Source organism: Borostomias antarcticus (genome assembly GCF_949987555.1).
Source record: "Borostomias antarcticus genome assembly, contig: scaffold_545, whole genome shotgun sequence".
NCBI classification, from domain to species: domain Eukaryota; kingdom Metazoa; phylum Chordata; class Actinopteri; order Stomiiformes; family Stomiidae; genus Borostomias; species Borostomias antarcticus.
This window is the reverse complement of record NW_028176308.1, coordinates 1-22,813: the sequence shown is the minus strand read 5'-3', so window position 1 is coordinate 22,813 and position 22,813 is coordinate 1. Positions and strand designations below refer to the sequence as shown.

The window sequence follows — 22,813 nt, the reverse complement described above, 5'->3', positions numbered from 1 at the left end:
GAGAGGGGGGGGGGGGGGAGAGAGAGGGGGGGGGGGGGAGAGAGAGAGAGGGGGGGGGAGAGAGAGAGAGGGGGGGGGAGAGAGAGAGGGGGGGGGGGAGAGAGAGAGAGGGGGGGGGGGGGAGAGAGAGAGGGGGGGGGGAGAGGGGGAGAGAGAGAGAGGGGGGGGGGGGAGAGAGAGAGAGAGAGGGGGGGGGGGGAGAGAGAGAGAGAGAGGGGGGGGGGGAGAGAGAGAGAGAGAGGGGGGGGGGGGAGAGAGAGAGAGACAGGGGGAGAGAGAGACAGAGGGGAGGAGTTAGGTCAAATTGGCATTATTCTCAAAGCAAAGCTAAAAGCCTTTGGATGTGTACGGTGGTTCAGTCGTTCACCTCATTCATAACAGTGTCAGCTCCTATGATGTAGTCAGTGTGTGGCCTCAAACCCGCTAGCGCTGCCGGAGAGTTGGGCTCCAAGTCCTGAGAGAGAGGGAGGGAGGGGGAGAGAGAGAGAGAGGGAGGGAGGGAGGGAGAGAGAGAGAGGGAGGGAGGGAGAGAGAGAGAGGGGAGGGAGGGAGGGAGAGAGAGAGAGGGAGGGGGAGAGAGGGAGGGAGGGAGGGGGAGAGAGGGAGGGAGGGAGGGGGAGAGAGGGAGGGGGAGAGAGGGAGGGAGGGAGGGGGGGAGAGAGGGAGGGAGGGAGGGAGGGAGGGAGGGAGGGAGGGAGGGAGGGAGGGAGGGAGGGAGGGAGGGAGAGGGAGGGAGAGAGAGAGAGAGGGAGGGTTTGAATCCCGCCCCGGACAAGCCCTTAACGTGGGTTACAGAAGCACCGACCACGGGAGTGGACTCACCAGCACATGCCAGACGTTCTCATTGGCTCCCTCGAAGCTACAGAAGCGAATGGACACGCCCAGAAGACCCTGGCCCCCCCACATGTTGCTAGGGGTGACGGTGGACTCTCTCAGCTCCAGGGTCTTGGAGGAGTAGACCAGCATCCTGACCGGCTTCTCAACGCTGGCCTTCAGCAAGTCCTTTAACGTGTCATTGTCTTTGTTCTGGAGAAGAATACAGGAAAGAAAGGGGACAAATGTGACACTGGGAGAAACCCTTAATCCTCTGTGTGGCCAGAGCCTCCGGAGCTACCTGGGCAGTTCTGAACCAGCCTTCCTGTCATGAAAGCCTGCTGCTGGTCACAAGGTTAGCATGACTTATGAAGTCATCAGACCCACTAGCTTACACGAGAGACAACATAAAATCGCTTCAAGAGTCCTACTTTCCCATACTCTTGCTTGCTTACCAGTCTGGTGTCGTTGATGGAGACGATGAAGTCAAAGAAGGGCTCGAGCCCGGCCCGGTGTCCAGGCGAGTTCTCCTGGACCTGCGCAGGAGGAGAGATTTCTTAAGCTTCAACCAGCCTGCTAGCATCAACACAGGCATGGGTGTTCAACCAGCCTGCTAGCATCAACACAGGCATGGGTGTTCAACCAGCCTGCTAGCATCAACACAGGCATGGGTGTTCAACCAGCCTGCTAGCATCAACACAGGCATGGGTGTTCAACCAGCCTGCTAGCATCAACACAGGCATGGGTGTTCAACCAGCCTGCTAGCATCAACACAGGCATGGGTGTTCAACCTGCGAGCCTGAAGCAGCTGGATGACTCGTATCTCACCAAGCCTGGCCTTAGCTCGCTGCCGGTACCACACGAGTTCCCATTCAACTAACATAACATTCAACTAACATAACATTCAACTAACATAACATTCAACTAACATAACATTCAACTAACATACCAGTAGTCCAGCCTCGCCAGCTCATGTTCAGGTTAACCATGTTAACGTCACGTTAGCAAACATCACACTGCAAGCTACGTTAGCATGAACGCCAATTACCAACACTTATGTTGAACAAGAATGTAGGGCTAGTTTCCCTGGGGTAAAAACCCTGGAGGAAGAACAATGAGCTGGTTAGCTAAACACACACATGCCGACTAGATTGCTAGCTAGCTAGTTAACTGGCGCGGATAATGTTCGTTTGAAACTTTGATACCCAGCTAGCCAGCAACGGTGATACCCAGCTAGCCAGCCAGGTCTACCAGCACATACCCAGCTAGCCAGCCAGGTCTACCAGCACATACCCAGCTAGCCAGCCAGGTCTACCAGCAGATACCCAGCTAGCCAGCCAGGGTAACCAGCAGAGATACCCAGCTAGCCAGCCAGGTCTACCAGCAGAGATACCCAGCTAGCCAGCCAGGTCTACCAGCAGAGATACCCAGCTAGCCAGCCAGGTCTACCAGCAGAGATACCCAGCTAGCCAGCCAGGTCTACCAGCAGAGATACCCAGCTAGCCAGCCAGGTCTACCAGCAGAGATACCCAGCTAGCCAGCCAGGTCTACCAGCAGAGATACCCAGCTAGCCGGCCTGGTCTACCAGCAGATACCCAGCTAGCCAGCCAGGGTAACCAGCAGAGATACCCAGCTAGCCAGCCAGGTCTACCAGCAGAGATACCCAGCTAGCCAGCCAGGTCTACCAGCAGAGATACCCAGCTAGCCAGCCAGGTCTACCAGCAGAGATACCCAGCTAGCCAGCCAGGTCTACCAGCAGAGATACCCAGCTAGCCAGCCAGGTCTACCAGCAGAGATACCCAGCTAGCCAGCCAGGTCTACCAGCAGAGATACCCAGCTAGCCAGCCAGGTCTACCAGCAGAGATACCCAGCTAGCCGGCCTGGTCTACCAGCAGATACCCAGCTAGCCAGCCAGGGTAACCAGCAGAGATACCCAGCTAGCCAGCCAGGTCTACCAGCAGAGATACCCAGCTAGCCAGCCAGGTCTACCAGCAGAGATACCCAGCTAGCCAGCCAGGTCTACCAGCAGAGATACCCAGCTAGCCAGCCAGGTCTACCAGCAGATACCCAGCTAGCCAGCCAGGTCTACCAGCAGGGCAGCCTGGGGGGAATCATCCTGAGTCGTAGGTCACGTTAAAGAGCTCATATTTGAACCGTTATTTCTGGCTAGCACGCGCACGTCCTGGTTAGCTAGCTAGGTGTTAGCTGGTGAGCTAGATAGGTGTTAGCTGGTGAGCTAGCTAGGTGTTAGCTGGTTAGCTAGCTAGGTGTTAGCTGGTTAGCTAGCTAGGTGTTAGCTGGTTAGCTAGCTAGGTGTTAGCTGGTGAGCTAGCTAGGTGTTAGCTGGTGAGCTAGCTAGGTGTTAGCTGGTGAGCTAGCTAGGTGTTAGCTGGTGAGCTAGCTAGGTGTTAGCTGGTGAGCTAGCTAGGTGTTAGCTGGTGAGCTAGCTAGGTGTTAGCTGGTTAGCTAGCTAGGTGTATATGATAGCATAGTGGTCAGATAGCACTAGCACTGTTGTGCTATCACGTTATAGCAATTTTATAAAGCAGTTACCCACCCGGAGCACATGGTAGCCCTCGGAGCCTCCTCCCGGTATCTCGATGCTCTGTGATCCCCCCATGACGACCCCGGTTCTCTAGGGTTCTACTAGGGTTCTGTCCAATGTTCTCCAGATAGCTGCTATGTGGCTTCACACGTCGCTGCTCCAGCCTCAGGACCCAAGCAGCTGAGCGGGGCCGTGTTACGTGGCAGTCTCACCCGGAAACAGGAATGCCGGGAGTTTTGTGTGCCTAGAGCCTAGAGAAGCTGGTCTGAGATCAGCTGGAGAAAGGAGACGGGTAAAGATGAATTGACGATGGTTGAAGAGAGAGAGCTGAGTGTTTGAGCGTGCTCCTCTCCTCTCTTTCAATTCCATCTCATGGTCAAATCCAATGGTAAACCACACCGCAATGGGCTGAACCACTTGCACTGGAACAGTACAGCTAAATCTGTATACATCCAGTATATATAGTCTATTTGCATAGTGTATATTTTGACATTTATAGACTGTACTGCTCAGTACTCTGACTTTCTCCCCTAAATGTATAGTGTAGGTAGCTTTCCCGTGCAGTTACACCTTCAGGGACTTAAAGGACTATGCTCGTTTTTGACAACCTGGACCTTATTTACGACATATTATAAGAAGTTTGACTCACCCAGATCACTTTTGTGTTGTTCGGAGGCCTGTAGAAGAAATTTAAAATCCAGCGCGAGCCAGTATATCCATGTAATGGCGGCGCACGGGGCATAGGGAATGCAGCTTCTCAAAATCCATTTTCGGCCGCTAAACGGTTGTTTTCATCAATCACATTGCATGAATCGACAGTTGATATTCCTCTACGCGAGCCATTCTTTCGGTTGGTTTTCAAATACGTGGTCTGTAGCCACTGTAATATGATCTTTACAAGCCTCTCCCCCACTTGCTCCAGCACGCATGCGCACAGGCCAGCGCGCAGCCTGCTATTCTCCGGCTCACATTCTCTGCGCTACGATCGTAGTTGGTGCCGAGAATATTGTCGTCGTCATTCGTCAGCAACAATCCGATCGTAGCGCAGAGAATGTGAGGGAGCATAGCCAGTGTAAAGATCATATTACAGTGGCTACAGACCACGTATTTGAAAACCGAAAGAATGGCTCGCGTAGAGGAATATCAACTGTCGATTCATGCAATGTGATTGATGAAAACAACCGTTTAGCGGCCGAAAATGGATTTTTAGAAGCTGCATTCCCTTTGCCCCGTGCGCCGCCATTACATGGATATACTGGCTCGCGCTGGATTTTAAATTTCTTCTACAGGCCTCCGAACAACACAAAAGTGATCTGGGTGAGTCAAACTTCTTATAATATGTCGTAAATAAGGTCCAGGTTGTCAAAAACGAGCATAGTCCTTTAAACACAAAGCAGACTAAAACAAATGGACATCAACACAAACTACAAAATATGTAATTATACCTGCACTATATGAGAAAGGCCCGGGGATTGAACCCTAACCCTGACCCTGATTCAGAATCACTATATGAGAAAGGCCCGGGGATTGAACCCTAACCCTGCTCAGGTCAGGTCCTGGTCAGGGACCGGGTGGTCAGGTCAGGGGTCAGGTCCTGGTCAGGGACCAGGTGCTCAGGTCAGGTCAGGGACCAGGTGGTCAGGTCAGGGGTCAGGTCCTGGTCAGGGACCAGGTGCTCAGGTCAGGTCAGGTCAGGGACCAGGTGCTCAGGTCAGGTTCTGGTCAGGGACCAGGTGGTCAGGTCAGGTCCTGGTCAGGGACCAGGTGGTCAGGTCAGGTCCTGGTCAGGGACCGGGTGCTCAGGTCAGGTTCTGGTCAGGGACCGGACTGAAGAACCTCTGTTCTTCTGCGTGTTTTTCCTATTGGGTTCTTAAGGAGGAAACCCTTGCGAACACGGGGAGAACATGCAAACTCCACACAGAAAGACCCGGGAGAACTTCTTGTTGTGTGGAGCCAGAACTGCCCCACCATGCTGCGCGGGAGTGCTTTGGGGTTCTCAGTGCCTTGCTCAAGGGCACGTCGGCTGCAATCTGCTAAATCACAGCTCTGTCTGTCCGACTACAGGTGTTTCTAAGTCAAGGAGCCGGTTGTAGTTGTCTGGAGGTCAAAGCACCTCAAACCTCGATAAACGCAGCGCCTGAAACCTTAACGAGCGTCTGCACCTTGCTGGCGTGGCGCCAGCCGTGTGAGAGGGGGCGGGGCCAGTGTGGCGTGGGCGCCGGCCGTGTGAGAGGGGGCGGGGCCAGTGTGGCGTGGGCACGGCTGTGTGAGAGGGGGCGGGGCCAGTGTGGCGTGGGCGCTGGACGTGTGAGAGGGGGCGGGGCCAGTGTGGCGTGGGCGCCAGCCGTGTGAGAGGGGGCGGGGCCAGTGTGGCGTGGGCGCTGGACGTGTGAGAGGGGGCGGGGCCAGTGTGGCGTGGGCGCCGGCCGTGTGAGAGGGGGCGGGGCCAGTGCGGCGTGGGCGCCGGCTGTGTGAGCGGGGGCGGACTGTCTGTGACCAGACTGTCCCCTGCGCTGTGACGCTCAGCCTTACCGTGGTGACCAGACTGTCCCCTGCGCTGTGACGCTCAGCCTTGCCGGTGTGACCAGACTGTCCCCTGCGCTGTGACGCCTTACCGGTGTGACCAGACTGTCCCCTGCGCTGTGACGCTCAGCCTTACCGGTGTGACCAGACTGTCCCCTGCGCTGTGACGCTCAGCCTTACCGGTGTGACGGCGAGACTCGTTGCTCTTGGTCTGAAGGCAGAGCTCCTGAGCCCGGCGGTGCCGGAGGACGATGGCGCAGTCCGGGTGGATCGGCTCGGCCTGCAGGACAGAACCAGAACCAGCTCATCTCACCAGGCTGACCACGGCACAGACGGACGGACGGACGCACGCACACACAGACACACACACAGACACACACACACACACGGACACACACACACACACACAAACACACACACAGACACGCACACACACACACACAAACACACACGGACGCACACACACACACAAACACACACAGACACAAACACACACACACACAGACAGACACACACACACACACACAAACACACACGGACGCACACACACACACACAAACACACACTCTGGTCTTAGTGGTGCATCTTCAAAGTGTGTCTGTGTCCTACTTCTGAAGCAGTTCAAAGACATGAAATGGCCTTAAATCTATGAGCAGTCTGAGGGTTCCCTATACGATGGGTCTCTGGGAACATCCATCTGTTTACCCAGACTGCCTTATAAAGTGCCCTAACGTCAACACCACCCCTAATGTCCACAGCAGATCAGTAACTCCTGACATTGAGACATGAGTGAGTGAGTGAGTGAGTGAGTGAGTGAGTCAAATTATGTTGGCAGTCAGAATGAACTAATATTCATAACACGATTTAGCTAGTCATTACCATTCATTCAGAAACAAATATGAAGTTTGAATTTACAACAGACCTCCTTTCTCGATTAATCTTAACATGAGGGGATTCCATAGCCTTCTATTATACTGCACAAAACAATAAATATCAAATCACTTACCATTTTGAATAGATTTAGATAAATTACAAGAACTGTGAATGTATAGAGATAGCGACGTGGTCTCATTCTGTGAGAAGCCATATCCCGGGATCCGTCTGCTCACTCAGCCCCAGATCCAGATGACCCAACGGTCAGATCCCGATGACCCAACGGTCAGATCCAGATGACCCAACGGTCAGATCCAGATGACCCAACGGTCAGATCCAGATGACCCAACGGTCAGATCCAGATGACCCAACGGTCAGATCCAGATGACCCAACGGTCACAACGGCAACGTTGAGTTCGACCGCTGCTCACGCGCTGCTTTTCTCCCGCCTTCTCTTAAATAGGTTATCCGCGCGCGAGGGAGGAGCGCGAGCTGCAGATGTTGGCGCGCTCTCGCTTCTTCTTCTCCCTTCAGAGCGGGATGGGTTCTTCTCCCTTCAGAGCGGGATGGGTTCTTCTCCCTTCAGAGCGGGATGGGTTCTTCTCCCTTCAGAGCGGGATGGGTTCTTCTCCCTTCAGAGCGGGATGGGAAGGGAGTCAGACCGCGCGCGCGTCCTCACCTTTGCCACTGCTTTCTAAGAGGAGCTATGTTTATCAGTATACTGCACTGTAACTTTTATTCCTATATTCTATTTGTCCTGCTTTTTGTTTAAATGTCTATAATGACTTGCTTTTTGTTTTAATGCTTTTAATTTGTCCTGCCTTTTGTTTTAAATGTCTATAATGTCTTGCTTTTTGTTTTAATGCTTTTAATGTCTCATGTAAAGCACCTTGAATTGCCCTGTGGCTGAAATGTGCTCTACAAATAAACTTGCCTTGCCTCACTTCTCCCAGGGAAGGGCGCTCCAGCTGACGAATGTACTCCGGCTCTGCCTATAGCCTACATTAGGTCTGTGCATGCACATGTGGACATCTTTAATTGCGTAGCCTAAATTGCGCAGGCTTCATTGGCTTGAGAGAAGACAGCGTCCACTAAATTATATCATGTAGCCTAGGCTATGTAGGACCTTTTCTACAAACACATGGAGGGTCAAATGCAGGTCACGTATTTCCCTGATAGGCGTGCCTGTAGCCTAGGTACTATAACACAATAAAAAATCGCTGTATAGGTTGTGGCTCCGATAGTTGTAAGCTACCTTACAAATGTGTGCCATTTCATCCAGTAATTTATAGTGAAGCAATTCAAAACATGTTCAATAGGCTATGTTTTTGTGAAGATCATTAGTGAAGTGCTGTATCACACAATAGTGCAAGAACTTCTCTTTCAATTGTCTGATTAAGTAAATCCCGGCTGTAGGTGTAAAAACCTAGCAGGCCTATACCCAGGCGCGCAGATTGGCTGGGGCAAGGGGGCACTGCCCCCCCTGGTGGCCAGATGCGCAAACTGTCTGCAACGCGTCCAAAACATGTATTCTAGAGACTGGGTTGCGACCGGATCAGAGAAATGACCTGAACAGACCCTAGGGACTCACACGCTTGCGTTTGATGCGTCAACTTTGACGGATGGCGGAAGGCGTGTCTGCCGCACGCAACAACAACCAATCACATTGTCCAAAACTGCGCTCGCAACAGCCGAGTATATTCTCCGAACCTGCTAGCGCGAACTATTTTGAAAACCCACCCGGCTTTTCGTTTAGTGCCGTCATGGATGCTAATCTGGTCGAACGTGTGGCGATCGTTTATGCATTGTGGTTGAGGCAACGTAAACGTGGTGCCCGCAGGTATTGGGTACATCCTATCCTGAAAACAAACAATTCAAACAGCGATTGTCCTCCATCTTGGTATCGAAAAATGTGAAATCCCGCCTTGCGATGACGTCTTTCTCCGTCAAGACATCTGATTGGTCGGCAGCTCCGGCAACGCATCTGAAAGTTGAAAATGTTTTAACTTTCGACGCTAGCAACGCAGGCAACGCAACGCACCGGGACAACAACGGAACCAGAATGCCATTCGGCTGCGGCCATTGAAAGTGAATGGCATCCGTCAAAGTTGACGCATCAAACACAAGCGTGTGAGCCGGGTCCCTGCACTGAACGGCTCCTGCTTGCGTGAGAATTGATTGTGCTGATTCCTCATCCAGTTATGGGTGGATGGAAAACTTTCAACTGAATGTTCATATTGTTCTGATAATTGTAGGCTATAGCAACATAAGAGTGACAGCTTTGACAGCAACCCAAACATGAGCTAATCCCATAGCTGTAGGCCTACCATTGCTAGCCATGAACGAACTGTTGGATACTGCACATCTGTGCAACGTATCCATTGTCCAGTTGTCAAATTGATTATGCACGCACTATTATTCTTTTGGTGATTATTCTTTGATATAAATGCAGATAGGCTACATGTGAAGAGGCAATTGCTGGATTCTAATACGCTGTTTATAATGACACATCCCGACATTGAAGCATGAAAGGCGTAGCATACATTCCGTTTTAGTTTTTGGAAGAATTTATTGGAAAATATTGTTTGAAGTAGGCCTAGGCTATATTGAAACGAATTCCAAATGTCTGTGCTAATGGACGGCGCAGCGGAGGCGCAGTTGAACGAAACGTGGATATTGGAAATAATAAGCACTATGTTTTTAAATGTTGTGGGTCAATCATGCAGCTGTAACAGAATATGCGCATTCCCATGTCCGTGCAGGGCTCGTATTTATACCACTATAATCCCTATTTGATGGGGGGGGGGCTGGGACTGACTGCCCCCCCTGATCAAAAAGTCAAACTGCGCGTATGCCTATACCCTAGATTATTTCTACTAGTTTCAGGGGTGAAAGTGTGCATATGTGAATTCCTGTATAGTAGCCTAAATGTTTTTCTGTGTTTGTTGAGTGCACGCTTCTGAGGAAACCGACTTTACCACTTTTCCAAACTGTGTGCAAGCTCAGATCGGTGCGCAGTCATTGTAATGAATCATTCTCCTCGTTTATGGCTTCATTTTAGCATCATCTGAAAAAGGTCTCCATGGATTAACAACATAATGGCCAAATAGATATAAATGAGACTCTACTTCCAAATATCGGAACTATCATTTTAAAGCTATATACCCCATTAGTCTCTGATGAGTATTGGCAGAATCATTCGAGGACCCCCCCCGCCAGGAAACCTTCCCGCCGTTTTACCCTACGCTCGCGTCACAGAAAGGTCACAGAAAGGTCACAGAAAGATCTAGACGGTTCTGGTTCTGGTTCTGGTTCTGGTTCTGGTTCTGGTTCTGGTTCTGGCTAGACTACAGCGGGCATTTCACCTTCAGTGTTTCTGTTCCAAAGGTAGCCTACTGGAGCTACATTTATTGGGGTTGACAAAGATTGATGTATACTCCAGATGTGGAGAAACGGTTTGGGCACACTTCACCTGTCAAATGTGCTTGTTTGTTAGCTAGCTGCCGGTTAGCTTGGCAGCTATAGTGGCTAACATTAACGTTAGGGTTAGGGGTTAGGGGTTAGGGGTTAGGGTTAGGGTTAGGGGTTAGGGTGAGGGTGAGGGTTAGGGTTAGGGTTAGGGGTTAGGGTTAGGGTTAGGGTTAGGGGTTAGGGTTAGGGTTAGGGTGAGGGGTTAGGGTTAGGGTTAGGGTTAGGGTGAGGGTTAGGGGTTAGGGTTAGGGTGAGGGTTAGGGTTAGCTAGCTGCCGGTTAGCTTGGCAGCTATAGTGGCTAACATTAACGTGAGGGTTAGGTTAGGGTTAGTGTTAGGGTTAGCTAGCTGCCGGTTAGCTTGGCAGCTATAGTGGCTAACATTAACGTGAGCTATCTGGCTAGCTATCCAGTAGCAGGGAAGCTAGTGCTAGCTACATTTATAGCAGTTAATAGCGCACACCAACATGGGTATTATAAACGAATTTAATGTAGAGCTAGACAGTGGTTGAAAACAAACAATAACAGTAACGTTAGCTAACTTTAGCTAAATGAACTTGACTTGTAAATGTGACTATGACAGCCCGTCCTTCCCCATGTGTTTGTGACATGTTAACCCCATGTGTTTGTGACATGTTAACCCCATGTGTTTGTGACATGTTAACCCCATGTGTTTGTGACATGTTAACCCCATGTGTTTGTGACATGTTAACCCCATGTGGCTTGTATGTGTGTATGTGTGCGTGCGTGTGTGTGTGTGTATGTGTGCGTGTGTGTGTCCGTATGTGTGTGTGTGTGTGTGCCAGACATGTCTAAGAGAGAGTGGCTGAGGAGGCAGTCAGAGGTGAACCAGAGGTCAGAGGTGAAGCAGAGGTCAGAGTGGAGAGGGTTTTTCAGAGGGAGGAACCTGAGAGACCGACCCAGAGTCGACTACACCGAGCCGGAGGAGCCCAAGGATGACCACTACTTCTGTAAGAGAGAGCTGTTCTCTCTCCTCTTATCTCTCTCCTCTCTTTCTTACTCTCCTCTCTGTCTCTCCCTCCTCTGATCTCTCTCCCCTCTCTGTTCATCCCTTTCTCCTGTCTTTTTTCTCTCCTCTCTCTGTGTATCTCTCTCCTCGGTCTCTCCCATCCCTCCTTGTAGGTTCACTGTTCAGTTTTGCCAGTTTGGAATCTTGAGCAAACATTCTAGAACTGCTGTTTTCTAGATTCATTTTAATGACTCAAGACGACACAGACGCTCTGAAACTGTCGTCTCATCTCGGTTGTTGCGTGTCAACGCCGCTTTAGTCACACACACTCTCTAATAATCTTGTCTGTCTCTTTAAACTCCTCATCTCTCTCTTTCTCTCTCTAATACACTACATCTCTCCCCCTCTCCTGTCCTCTCCAGACTGTGAGGAGTGTGAGTCTTTCTTCTTGGAGGAGTGCGAGCACGGCCCCCCTCTCTTCATACCAGACACCCCGGTGGTCCTGGGGGTGTCTGACCGGGCCAGACTGACCCTTCCACCCGGCCTGGAGGTCAGGAGGTCACGGATTCCCGGGGCGGGGCTGGGGGTCTTCAACTGTGGGGAGGTGGTTGTCAAGGGAACCCACTACGGCCCCTACGAGGGGGAGTTGATGGAGAAGGAGGAGGGCATCGAGAGCGGATACTCCTGGATGGTGGGTATGAGGATGGGTTGTGTGTGTGTGTGTGTGTTTAATGATGTTGAATGAGTTTTAGAAGGTTTTTCCTTTGTAAGATGACGTTAGACGTGTCTGTTCTCAGATCTACAAGAGTAGAAACTGTTTTGAGTACATCGACGCCAAAAGAGAGACACACTCTAACTGGATGAGGTGAGAAACCGAGAAAAGTGTTTGGTTTCTATCTACTTCCTCTCCTCCCTCCCTCCCTCCCTCCTTCCCTCCACTCTAGATCAAAAGAAACCATCTCTCCAGTCTTGAATACCTCCCCCCTCCCTACAGTAACCCCCTACGTCTCACCCTCTTTGCCCCCCTCTCTCCCCCAGGTATGTGAACTGTGCTCGTACTGAGGAGGAGGAGAACCTGATAGCGTATCAGCACCGAGGACGGATCCTGTATCGCTGCCGTCGGCCGCTGGCTGTCGGGGAGGAGCTGCTGGTCTGGTACGGAGAGGAGTACGCCAGAGAACTGGGCATTGACTTCGACTACCTCTGGGACAACAAGAGCACCGCTGGAGGTAGCTGTCCTTCACTCTCCTAACCGTCTTCTCCTCCATCTCTCTCTCTCCTTCACTCTCCTAACCTGTCTTCTCCTCCATCTCTCTCTCTCCTCCACTCTCCTAACCTGTCTTCTCCTCCATCTCTCTCTCTCCTCCACTCTCCTAACCTGTCTTCTCCTCCATCTCTCTCTCTCCTTCCCTCTGTCTCCCCCTCCATCTTCTCCTCATTCCTTAGTCCTGAAAGAACGAGGTCTGCTACTCATAGTAGTAACCAACCACTGTCCAAGTAGCTCTCTAACCCTAACCCTAACCAACCACTGTCCAAGTAGCTCTCTAACCCTAACCCTAACCAACCACTGTCCAAGTAGCTCCCTAACCCTAACCCTAACCAACCACTGTCCAAGTAGCTCCCTAACCCTAACCCTAACCAACCACTGTCCAAGTAGCTCTCCTCTACAGTCCTTCTCTCTCTCTCCTCTCCTGTCTTTTATTCTTTCTCTCCTCTCCTGTCTTTTATTCTCTCTCTCCTCTCCTGTATTTTATTCTCTCTCTCTCCTCTGTCGCTCCCTCACTCGAGCTCAGCCAGAGGAACCTGTTTACATCTCTTTCCTTCTTCTACTCAATCTGAAGTTGTGCTGTGGTTGTTTCCCCTCACTAGGGGAAATATAATCACTCTATATTTGAACTTGTACTGCAGGTGTGAGAATAGTTTTTAATGTTCTCTCTCTCTCTCTCTCTCTCTCTCTCAGGAGTGATGTCAGAGTTGTCCCAGACTCAGGTGTTCTCCTGCCCTGAGTGCCCATTCTCCTTCACCTCTCAGATCTTCCTCCACAAGCACATCAAGAGGAGCCATGACAACCTCTACGTCACTATGCTGAGGAGTGGACAGATCAGATCAGAGACTCTCTCCTCCTCCTCCTCTCGATCACTCCCTATCACCACCTCCAACACCCCCCTCACCTCAGCTCCTACCTGGAGACAGAGAGACACGGACAAGCCAAGACCGTACCACTGTGACCAGTGTGGGACGAACTTCACTAGAGAGGACAATCTCAGGACACACCAGCGTGTTCATACAGGAGAGAAGCCGTACCACTGTGACCAGTGTGGGAAGAACTTCAGTCAACAGTCTAGTCTCAGGAGACACCAGCGTGTTCATACAGGAGAGAAGCCGTACCACTGTGACCAGTGTGGGAAGAACTTCAGTGATCAGTCTGATCTCAGGAGACACCAGCGTGTTTATACAGGAGAGAAGCCGTACCACTGTGACCAGTGTGGGAAGAACTTCAGTGATCAGTCTGATCTCAGGAGACACCAGCGTGTTCATACAGGAGAGAAGCTGTAGGTCAGTTCTGGTAAGAGTCAAGATGTAGAACTCTAGACGCTGTCACACCCCGCCCTGCTCCCTGGACACTGAGACTGCTCTTCCTGCCCTTGTGTGTCTCTCCTTCTCTGCCCTCTGTTGGACTCTGGTGTGTGTGTGATGGTCTCCCTCTGTTAGTGTGTGTGATGGTCTCCCTCTGTTAGTGTGTGTGATGGTCTCCCTCTGTTGGTCTATGTGTGTGTCTGTGTGACTGTTAACCACATCTTCATGCCGTCACACACACACATGCGGTACACATCTGCAGGCTGGTAACCACATGTTCATACTGTCACACACACACACACACATACACTGTAGGTATGGAGGTTTACTCATCGGAAGTGCTCTGTATATTGCCTGTCACTCGCAAAACACACACACACACACAACACACCTCACAAATCGAATCCCATTTTTAAACAGATTTTCAATTTTAAACCGAAATGTTCATATTGTTCAGTTATTGGTTACAGAACCAGAATGTTCACATTGTTCAGTTATTGGTTACATATAATACATATATTATCATAAATATTGTTTATGTAATTGTGCTTCTCATTTAAGGGCCGATTACAGATTTACTTAAAACTGATTATAATCTCATCAAACAGATTGTAATCTCATCAAACAGATTATAATCTCATCAAACAGTCAATCTAATCACTTCAAAACATTCAGTCAGAGAGACTCAGTCACAGATACACACTATACAGATTGCACTGGGATTCAAGGATAAATAACATTTAAGACACTTCCTAAATATGATCCTGTAGCTACTGTATATTTATGTGATATTTAGGGTTGATTGCGCTGTTATGACTCCCTTTCTTTGGCTAACACATTTACCAGAATATATTATTTCAATTATTCAACTCATTGTTTACATTGAGAACATTTAGAAATATCTATGATGAAAATAAAGATGCATTTACAGTCAAACACAGCCTCTAAATCCACAAATAAATCTTTTTCATTATATCTATATGATTAAAGTATTTAAAGATCTTTATAAACACATATCACATGTTTGTGTCACAGACAGCAAATAGGTGCTTGAAACATTCTGGTTATAAGCCGACTTTAAGCACAGGTCCAGAATCAGTTTGCCTTGCTTAAATCTTAACTGGTGAAGTAAAAAGCAGAATTGTCCTTAAATCCTGTGTGTTTCTAGAGACAGCTTCTCCCACCTGGACCCTTGATGTTATCTCTAGAAACTGCTAGGAAAAATCACAGGGAACCAAATGGTGTGACACAGAAATACATGAACACATTCTCCACTGAACACACACTATAGATACATGAACACATTCTCCACTGAACACACACTATAGATACATGAACACATTCTCCACTGAACACACACTATAGATACATGAACACATTCTCCACTGAACACACACTATAGATACATGAACACATTCTCCACTGAACACACACTATAGATACATGAACACATTCTCCACTGAACACACACTATAGTCGGACTGAACACACACTATAGTCGGACTGAACACACACTATAGTCGGACTGAACACACACTATAGTCGGACTGAACACACACTATAGTCGGAGGGTGGTTTTTTGGACGGGGTGGGGGGATTGGTGCATTGGGCTCTAGATTCATATGTACACATTTGAGCACCAACTCATCATCATGTACAGGAATATCATTGTAGTACACACACACACACACACACCGGGGATGTCTCATACCACTACAATGATGGCCAGACCACTTCTGGACGACAGGAAGACGGGACAGGAAAACCCACAAGGCACAGGACGCTACTGCACACGTTTATAACACGTTAGTAACACAACGCTAGTCGGGGAACATGTACTCAGGTTGTGGTCTACATATAGAAGCTAGTGGGGGAGCATGTACTCAGGTTGTGGTCTACATATAGAAGCTAGTCGGGGAGCATGTACTCAGGTTGTGGTCTACATATAGAAGCTAGTCGGGGAGCATGTACTCAGGTTGTGGTCTACATATAGAAGCTAGTCGGGGAGCATGTACTCAGGTTGTGGTCTACATATAGAAGCTAGTCGGGGAACATGTACTCAGGTTGTGGTCTACATATAGAAGCTAGTCGGGGAACATGTACTCAGGTTGTGGTCTACATATAGAAGCTAGTCGGGGAACATGTACTCAGGTTGTGGTCTACATATAGAAGCTAGTCGGGGAACATGTACTCAGGTTGTGGTCTACATATATATTCTGCCTAGAGAAGGAATGGTTTGGAACAGCAGAGAACCCGCTCTCAGAACATGAGGCCCTGTTCAGTGGGTGAACCGACCAGGGAGTAACAGGGCACACATGTAGTGCCTATAGGTTCTAGAATGTACTCAGTGTAATAGTGCCTATAGGTTCTAGAATGTACTCAGTGTAATAGTGCCTATAGGTTCTAGAATGTACTCAGTGTAATAGTGCCTATAGGTTCTAGAATGTACTCAGTGTAATAGTGCCTATAGGTTCTAGAATGTACTCAGTGTAATAGTGCCTATAGGTTCTAGAATGTACTCAGTGTAATAGTGCCTATAGGTTCTAAGTGTACTCAGTGTAATAGTGCCTATAGGTTCTAGAATGTACTCAGTGTAATAGTGCCTATAGGTTCTAGAATGTACTCAGTGTAATAGTGCCTATAGGTTCTAGAATGTACTCAGTGTAATAGTGCCTATAGGTTCTAGAATGTACTCAATGTTCCGGCAGTTACTCACAGTTCAATCTGCTGCACTATGATCGTTTGACGCCACTGAACAAGCCTATAGGAACTGACTGATAAGCCTATAGGAACTGACTGAACAAGCCTATAGGAACTGACTGATAAGCCTATAGGAACTGACTGAACAAGCCTATAGGAACTGACTGAACAAGCCTATAGGAACTGGGGCGGATGAGCTAGAGGCTGTAGTTCTGCCCTCCGGCCACACGGCGGCGCCGCTGTCTGTCTATAGGTCGCTCCCCAGCCTCTCGATCTCCTCGATCAGGAAGTCGATATCCGATTGGGTGGCTGCAGGGTTGGAGATGACCATGCGGAAGAAGTTGACCTTCTGGCCCTGGGGCTGGTAGCCCACCATGGTGGAGCCAGACTCCATCATCATCGCCTTGATCTTGGGCGCAACCTGGAGGTGAAGGGAGGAGGGTGAGGAGGAGGGAGGAGGGGGGGAAGGGAGGAGGAAGGAGGGGAGGAGGGTGAGGAGGGGGGGAAGGGAGGAGGAAGGAGGGGAGGAGAGTGAGGAGGAGGGGGAGGGAGGAGGAGGGGGGGAAGGGAGGAGGAAGGAGGGGAGGAGAGTGAGGAGGAGGGGGAGGGAGGAGGGGGGGAAGGGAGGAGGAAGGAGGGTGAGGAGGAGGGGGGAGGAGGGGGGGAAGGGAGGAGGAAGGAGGGGAGGAGAGTGAGGAGGAGGGGGAGGGAGGAGGGGGGGAAGGGAGGAGGAAGGAGGGTGTGGAGGGGAGGTTAGTTTTATATTTATATTTTATATTTATTTTTTTATATTCTCTTAGTTTTTTTTTTTTTAATCTTATACATTTCGTTCTTTCTTACAGGACATTCAAAACTTTCCGCCTAGGCAATTACAGCTATTAGGTGTTCCTAGAGCCTGGAGAGCCTGGCCAGCTGATTGGCCGGTTGATTGGCCAGCTGATTGGCCAGCTGATTGGCCGGTTGATTGGACAGCTGATTGGACGGCAGGATTCTCACCCTGTGAAGCTTCTCTCTTCGCTCCTCACCGGACGGAAGGCCTCTCAGGCTGGGAGGAACGTACCAGAAGCACACGTTGGTGTGCTGGGGCTGTGGAGAGAGTGAGCACACACACACACACAAACACACATGCACACACACGCGCGCACACACACACACACACGCGCGCGCGCGCACACACACATGCACACACACACACACACACGCTCACACACACGCACACACACACACGCAGACTCACACACACGCTCACGCACACACACGTGCACACACGCTCACGCACACACACGCACGCACACACACGCGCACACACACGCACACACGCGCACACACACATGCACACACACACGCGCACGCACACACACACACAATTCAATATCGGCTTTTCAAATACACACAACCCAATCTATTTGAAAGATGGAGGCGGGTGTGAGGGGAACAGGGGCGGCTGTGGCTCAGTGGTAGAGTGGGTCGTTCAGTGATCGAAGGGTCAGTGGTTCGAATCCCAGCTCCGACTGTCCGCATGTCGAAGTGTCCTTGAGCAAGACACTGAACCCCAAATTGCTCCCAATGAGCAGGTTAGCACCTTGCATGACAGCTACCGCCATTGGTGTGTGAATGTGTGTGTGAATGTGTGAACGAGAGGCCATTGTAAAGCGCTTTGTCCCTTAGGGGTGAGAAAAGCGCTATATAAGTGCAGTCCATTTACCATTTACCATTTACCATCCCTGGAAGACCATCTCATATCCCTCCCTGCTCACCTCTCTCTGGAAGACCATCTCATATCCCTCCCCTCTCCCTGGAAGACCATCTCATATCCCTCCCCTCTCTCTGGAAGACCATCTCATATCCCTCCCCTCTCTCTGGAAGACCATCTCATATCCCTCCCCTCCCAACTCACCTCTCCCTGGAAGACCATCTCATATCCCTCCCTGCTCACCTCTCCCTGGAAGACCATCTCATATCCCTCCCTGCTCACCTCTCCCTGGAAGACCATCTCATATCCCTCCCCTCTCCCTGGAAGACCATCTCATATCCCTCCCCTCTCTCTGGAAGACCATCTCATATCCCTCCCCTCTCTCTGGAAGACCATCTCATATCCCTCCCCTCTCTCTGGAAGACCATCTCATATCCCTCCCCTCCCAACTCACCTCTCCCTGGAAGACCATCTCATATCCCTCCCGGCTCCTGATCTGGTTGTAGAGATACTCAGACAGCTCCAAGCACTTGTCAATGTGTCTCTCGAACCCTATGGTTCCCTGTGGGACAACAGCCAGACATGAGCTCAGTGGAGAAGCACAACCATGACTCTCTTACCAAGGATGACAGAGGAGTAGGGTTGGGCATCGTTTGGATTTTAACGATTCTGATTCCGATTCCGATTCTTCTTTTCGATTCCGGTTCTTAACGATTCTCGATTCCGATTCTTTGATGGGTGGGGTCAAAACAGGCTGCACGCTTATTTCACAGAAGAAACATTTATTTGTAATAATCTTTTAAAAACAAGTCATTCAAAATTCATTTTATACAGTTGAACCTGTGAATTCACAGTTTAATTTGGTGTGTGTGACAGTGAATCTGTGTGTGAAAGAGTGAATAGGGATGCGTCAGCCGTGTGTGTGTGTGTGTGCGACCCTTCTCTCTACCCACAACCCCCCTCTCTCTACCCACAACTCCCCTCTCCAATCCTGCCAATCCCTTGAGACAACCTGCATCTCCCAGAATGGGAGAATCTTTTTAAAACCTCCACACCCCCTCCCTCTCCTCTCCCTCCATCCCTCTTCTCTCCTTGCGTCCCTCCATCTTCTCCTCTCCCTTCATCCCTCTCCATCCTCTCCTCTCCCTTCATCCTTCCTCCCTGTCCTCCTCTCCTCTCCCTGCATCCCTCCATCCTCTCCTTTCCTCTCCCTCCATCCCTCCTCCCTCCCCTCTCCTCCTCCCCCTCCATCCCACCATCCTCTACTCTCATCCATCCCTCTCCTCTCCCTGCATCCCTCCCCCCTCCCTCACCTCTCCCTCCAGGCAAACACAAAAACAAACATAACGTTACTGTTACTCTAGGTCAGGGTGGTGAGTAGCTAGCTAGCTAGAGTTAGAGCTAGCCTAGCTATCTTAGCTAGCTAGTTTAGCTCTATTCTTATGTTTGCTTACCTAAATGTCGGTGCCTCGACATCTGAGAAGGGGTGCAGCCATTTTACCACATAAGCTGTCACTTTTCTCTGGCACTCTTTAACTTTCTCCACTGGCAGACTGGCATCTTTCCCTTTGCCGCCAAGGTGAATGGCGTGTCACGTCGTGGATTAGCACTAGCAGCAGTAATGCCAGGCTGGCTACTAGCAATCTGCGAAAAAATACATTACAGTATTTGCATTTGGCCTGTTCGGTCTAGTATAATTTGTTTGCTGTCTCGCTGTTGACAATAAGACAAACGTTAGTGCTATTTAATTTTCACTGACCCGATTGCGACGACGAGGTGCTGGCTGTTGGCTCGTGAGGGTTGAGTGAGGACGAGGCGGGAGAGACGGAGGGAGACCGGTGAGGACGAGGCGGGAGAGACGGAGGGAGACCGGTGAGGACGAGGCGGGAGAGACGGAGGGAGACCGGTGAGGACGAGGCGGGAGAGACGGAGGGAGACCGGTGAGGACGAGGCGGGAGAGACGGAGGGAGACCGGTGAGGACGAGGCGGGAGAGACGGAGGGAGACCGGTGAGGACGAGGCGGGAGAGACGGAGGGAGACCGGTGAGGACGAGGCGGGAGAGACGGAGGGAGACCGGCGCAACGCATCAAAGATGGGACATTTGTTGATTTGTATGCCATGCAAGCGCAGGTGTTTCATCAGATTAGTTGTGCGTCCTCCCTTTTGCACGAAATAAACTTCTCACAGGTGTTGCACTGGGCCGACTCATCATTCCTCTGAGAACGGCTCTACATTCAAATCGCAAAGACGGAAACTACTTCTTCTTCGTTGGTTTTTCTGGCAGAATGCAAACCAAAGTCAAACGCGCAAGCCACCAACACGGAAACTGAAATTAGCGCAAGTGAAATTTGTTTAGGAACCGATAAGCAGAATCGAAATTAAAATATATAAACGATTCCTTTGGAATCGGAATTTTAGAACCGGTTCCAATTTAGTCCCGGTTCTCGATGCCCAACCCTACAGAGGAGGTTGTGTGTGTGTGATGACAGAGGAGGTTGTGTGTGTGTGTGTGGTGACAGAGGAGGTTGTGTGTGTGTGTGTATGTGTGTGTGTGTCCGCCAGGCTCACCTTGGCCTTCCACATCAGCCAGAACTTGAAGATGTCGACGTGTCGTCCACACTGGATGGCCTTGTCCCCGGTGTCGTACGTCACATCGTACTGCTTGTCCGGCTGGAACAGGTAGCCGGCACACATGGAGTTACAGCCCTCCAGGATGCCCTGTAGAGAATAACACACATGGAGTTACAGCCCTCCAGGATGCCCTGTAGAGAATAACACACATGGAGTTACAGCCCTCCAGGCCCTGTAGAGAATAACACCAGGGTCATGAGGGGGAGAGTGAGAGAGAGAGTGTGTGTTGGGAGTGTGAGAGAGAGAGTGTGAGAGAGAGAGTGTGTGTTGGGAGTGTGAGAGAGAGAGTGTGTGTTGGGAGTGTGAGAGAGAGAGTGTGTGTTGGGAGTGTGAGAGAGAGAGTGTGTGTTGGGAGTGTGAGAGAGAGAGTGTGAGAGAGAGAGTGTGTGTTGGGAGTGTGAGAGAGAGAGTGTGTGTTGGGAGTGTGAGAGAGAGAGTGTGTGTTGGGAGTGTGAGAGAGAGTGTGTTGAGAGTGTGTGTTGGGAGTGTGAGAGAGAGAGTGTGTGTTGGGAGTGGGAGAGAGAGAGAGTGTGTTGAGAGTGTGAGAGAGAGAGTGTGTTGAGAGTGTGAGAGAGAGAGTGTGTTGAGAGTGTGTGTTGGGAGTGTGAGAGAGAGAGTGTGTTGGGAGTGGGAGAGAGAGAGAGAGTGTGTTGGGAGTGTGAGAGAGAGAGTGTGAGAGAGTGTGTGTTGGGAGTGGGAGAGAGAGAGTGTGTTGGGAGTGTGAGAGAGAGAGTGTGTTGGGAGTGTGAGAGAGAGAGTGTGTGTTGGGAGTGTGAGAGAGAGAGAGTGTGTGTTGAGAGTGTGAGAGAGAGAGTGTGTGTTGGGAGTGTGTGTTGGGAGTGTGAGAGAGAGAGTGTGTTGGGAGTGTGAGAGAGAGAGTGTGTTGGGAGTGGGAGAGAGAGAGTGTGTGTTGGGAGTGTGAGAGAGAGAGTGTGTTGGGAGTGTGAGAGAGAGAGAGTGTGTTGGGAGTGTGAGAGAGAGAGAGTGTGTGTTGGGAGTGGGAGAGAGAGAGAGTGTGTGTTGGGAGTGTGAGAGAGAGAGAGTGTGTGTTGGGAGTGGGAGAGAGAGAGAGTGTGTGTTGGGAGTGTGAGAGAGAGAGTGTGTGTTGGGAGTGTGAGAGAGAGAGAGAGTGTGTTGGGAGTGTGAGAGAGAGAGTGTGTGTTGGGAGTGTGAGAGAGAGAGAGTGTGTGTTGGGAGTGGGAGAGAGAGAGAGTGTGTGTTGGGAGTGTGAGAGAGAGAGTGTGTGTTGGGAGTGTGAGAGAGAGAGAGAGTGTGTTGGGAGTGTGAGAGAGAGAGTGTGTGTTGGGAGTGTGTGTTGGGAGTGGGAGAGAGAGAGTGTGTGTTGGGAGTGTGAGAGAGAGAGTGTGTGTTGGGAGTGTGAGAGAGAGAGTGTGTGTGTGTTGGGAGTGGGAGAGAGAGAGAGTGTGTGTTGGGAGTGTGAGAGGGAGAGAGTGTGTGTTGGGAGTGGGAGAGAGAGAGAGTGTGTGTTGGGAGTGTGAGAGAGAGAGTGTGTGTTGGGAGTGTGAGAGAGAGAGAGAGTGTGTTGGGAGTGTGAGAGAGAGAGTGTGTGTTGGGAGTGTGTGTTGGGAGTGGGAGAGAGAGAGTGTGTGTTGGGAGTGGGAGAGAGAGAGTGTGTGTTGGGAGTGTGAGAGAGAGAGTGTGTGTTGAGAGTGTGTGTTGGGAGTGAGAGAGAGAGAGTGTGTGTTGGGAGTGTGAGAGAGAGAGTGTGTGTGTTGGGAGTGGGAGAGAGAGAGTGTGTGTTGAGAGTGTGAGAGAGAGAGTGTGTGTTGGGAGTGTGAGAGAGAGAGAGTGTGTGTTGGGAGTGTGAGAGAGAGAGAGTGTGTGTTGGGAGTTTGAGAGAGAGAGAGTGTGTTGGGAGTGGGAGAAAGAGAGTGTGTGTTGGGAGTGTGAGAGAGAGAGAGTGTGTGTGGGAGTTGAGAGAGAGAGAGTGTGTGTTGGAGAGAGTGTGTGGGAGTGTGAGAGAGAGAGAGTGTGTGTTGGGAGTGGGAGAGAGAGAG

General features: G+C 50.5%; 1 protein-coding gene across 1 annotated transcript; it reads right to left on the bottom strand.

Moving 5' to 3' along the window:
• Positions 1-355: 355 nt before the first annotated feature.
• Positions 356-3,537, bottom strand: LOC311328655 (Golgi reassembly-stacking protein 2-like; the record flags this gene model as incomplete). The annotated part of the gene is made up of 4 exons (XM_084462601.1): positions 3,371-3,537; positions 1,269-1,349; positions 823-1,026; positions 356-454 (listed from the first exon to the last, which is right to left on the bottom strand). The coding sequence occupies exons 1-4, from the start codon at positions 3,431-3,433 to the stop codon at positions 356-358; spliced, it is 447 nt and encodes a 148-aa protein (XP_084318727.1). The 5' UTR covers positions 3,434-3,537.
• Between the last annotated feature and the right edge of the window lie 19,276 nt (positions 3,538-22,813).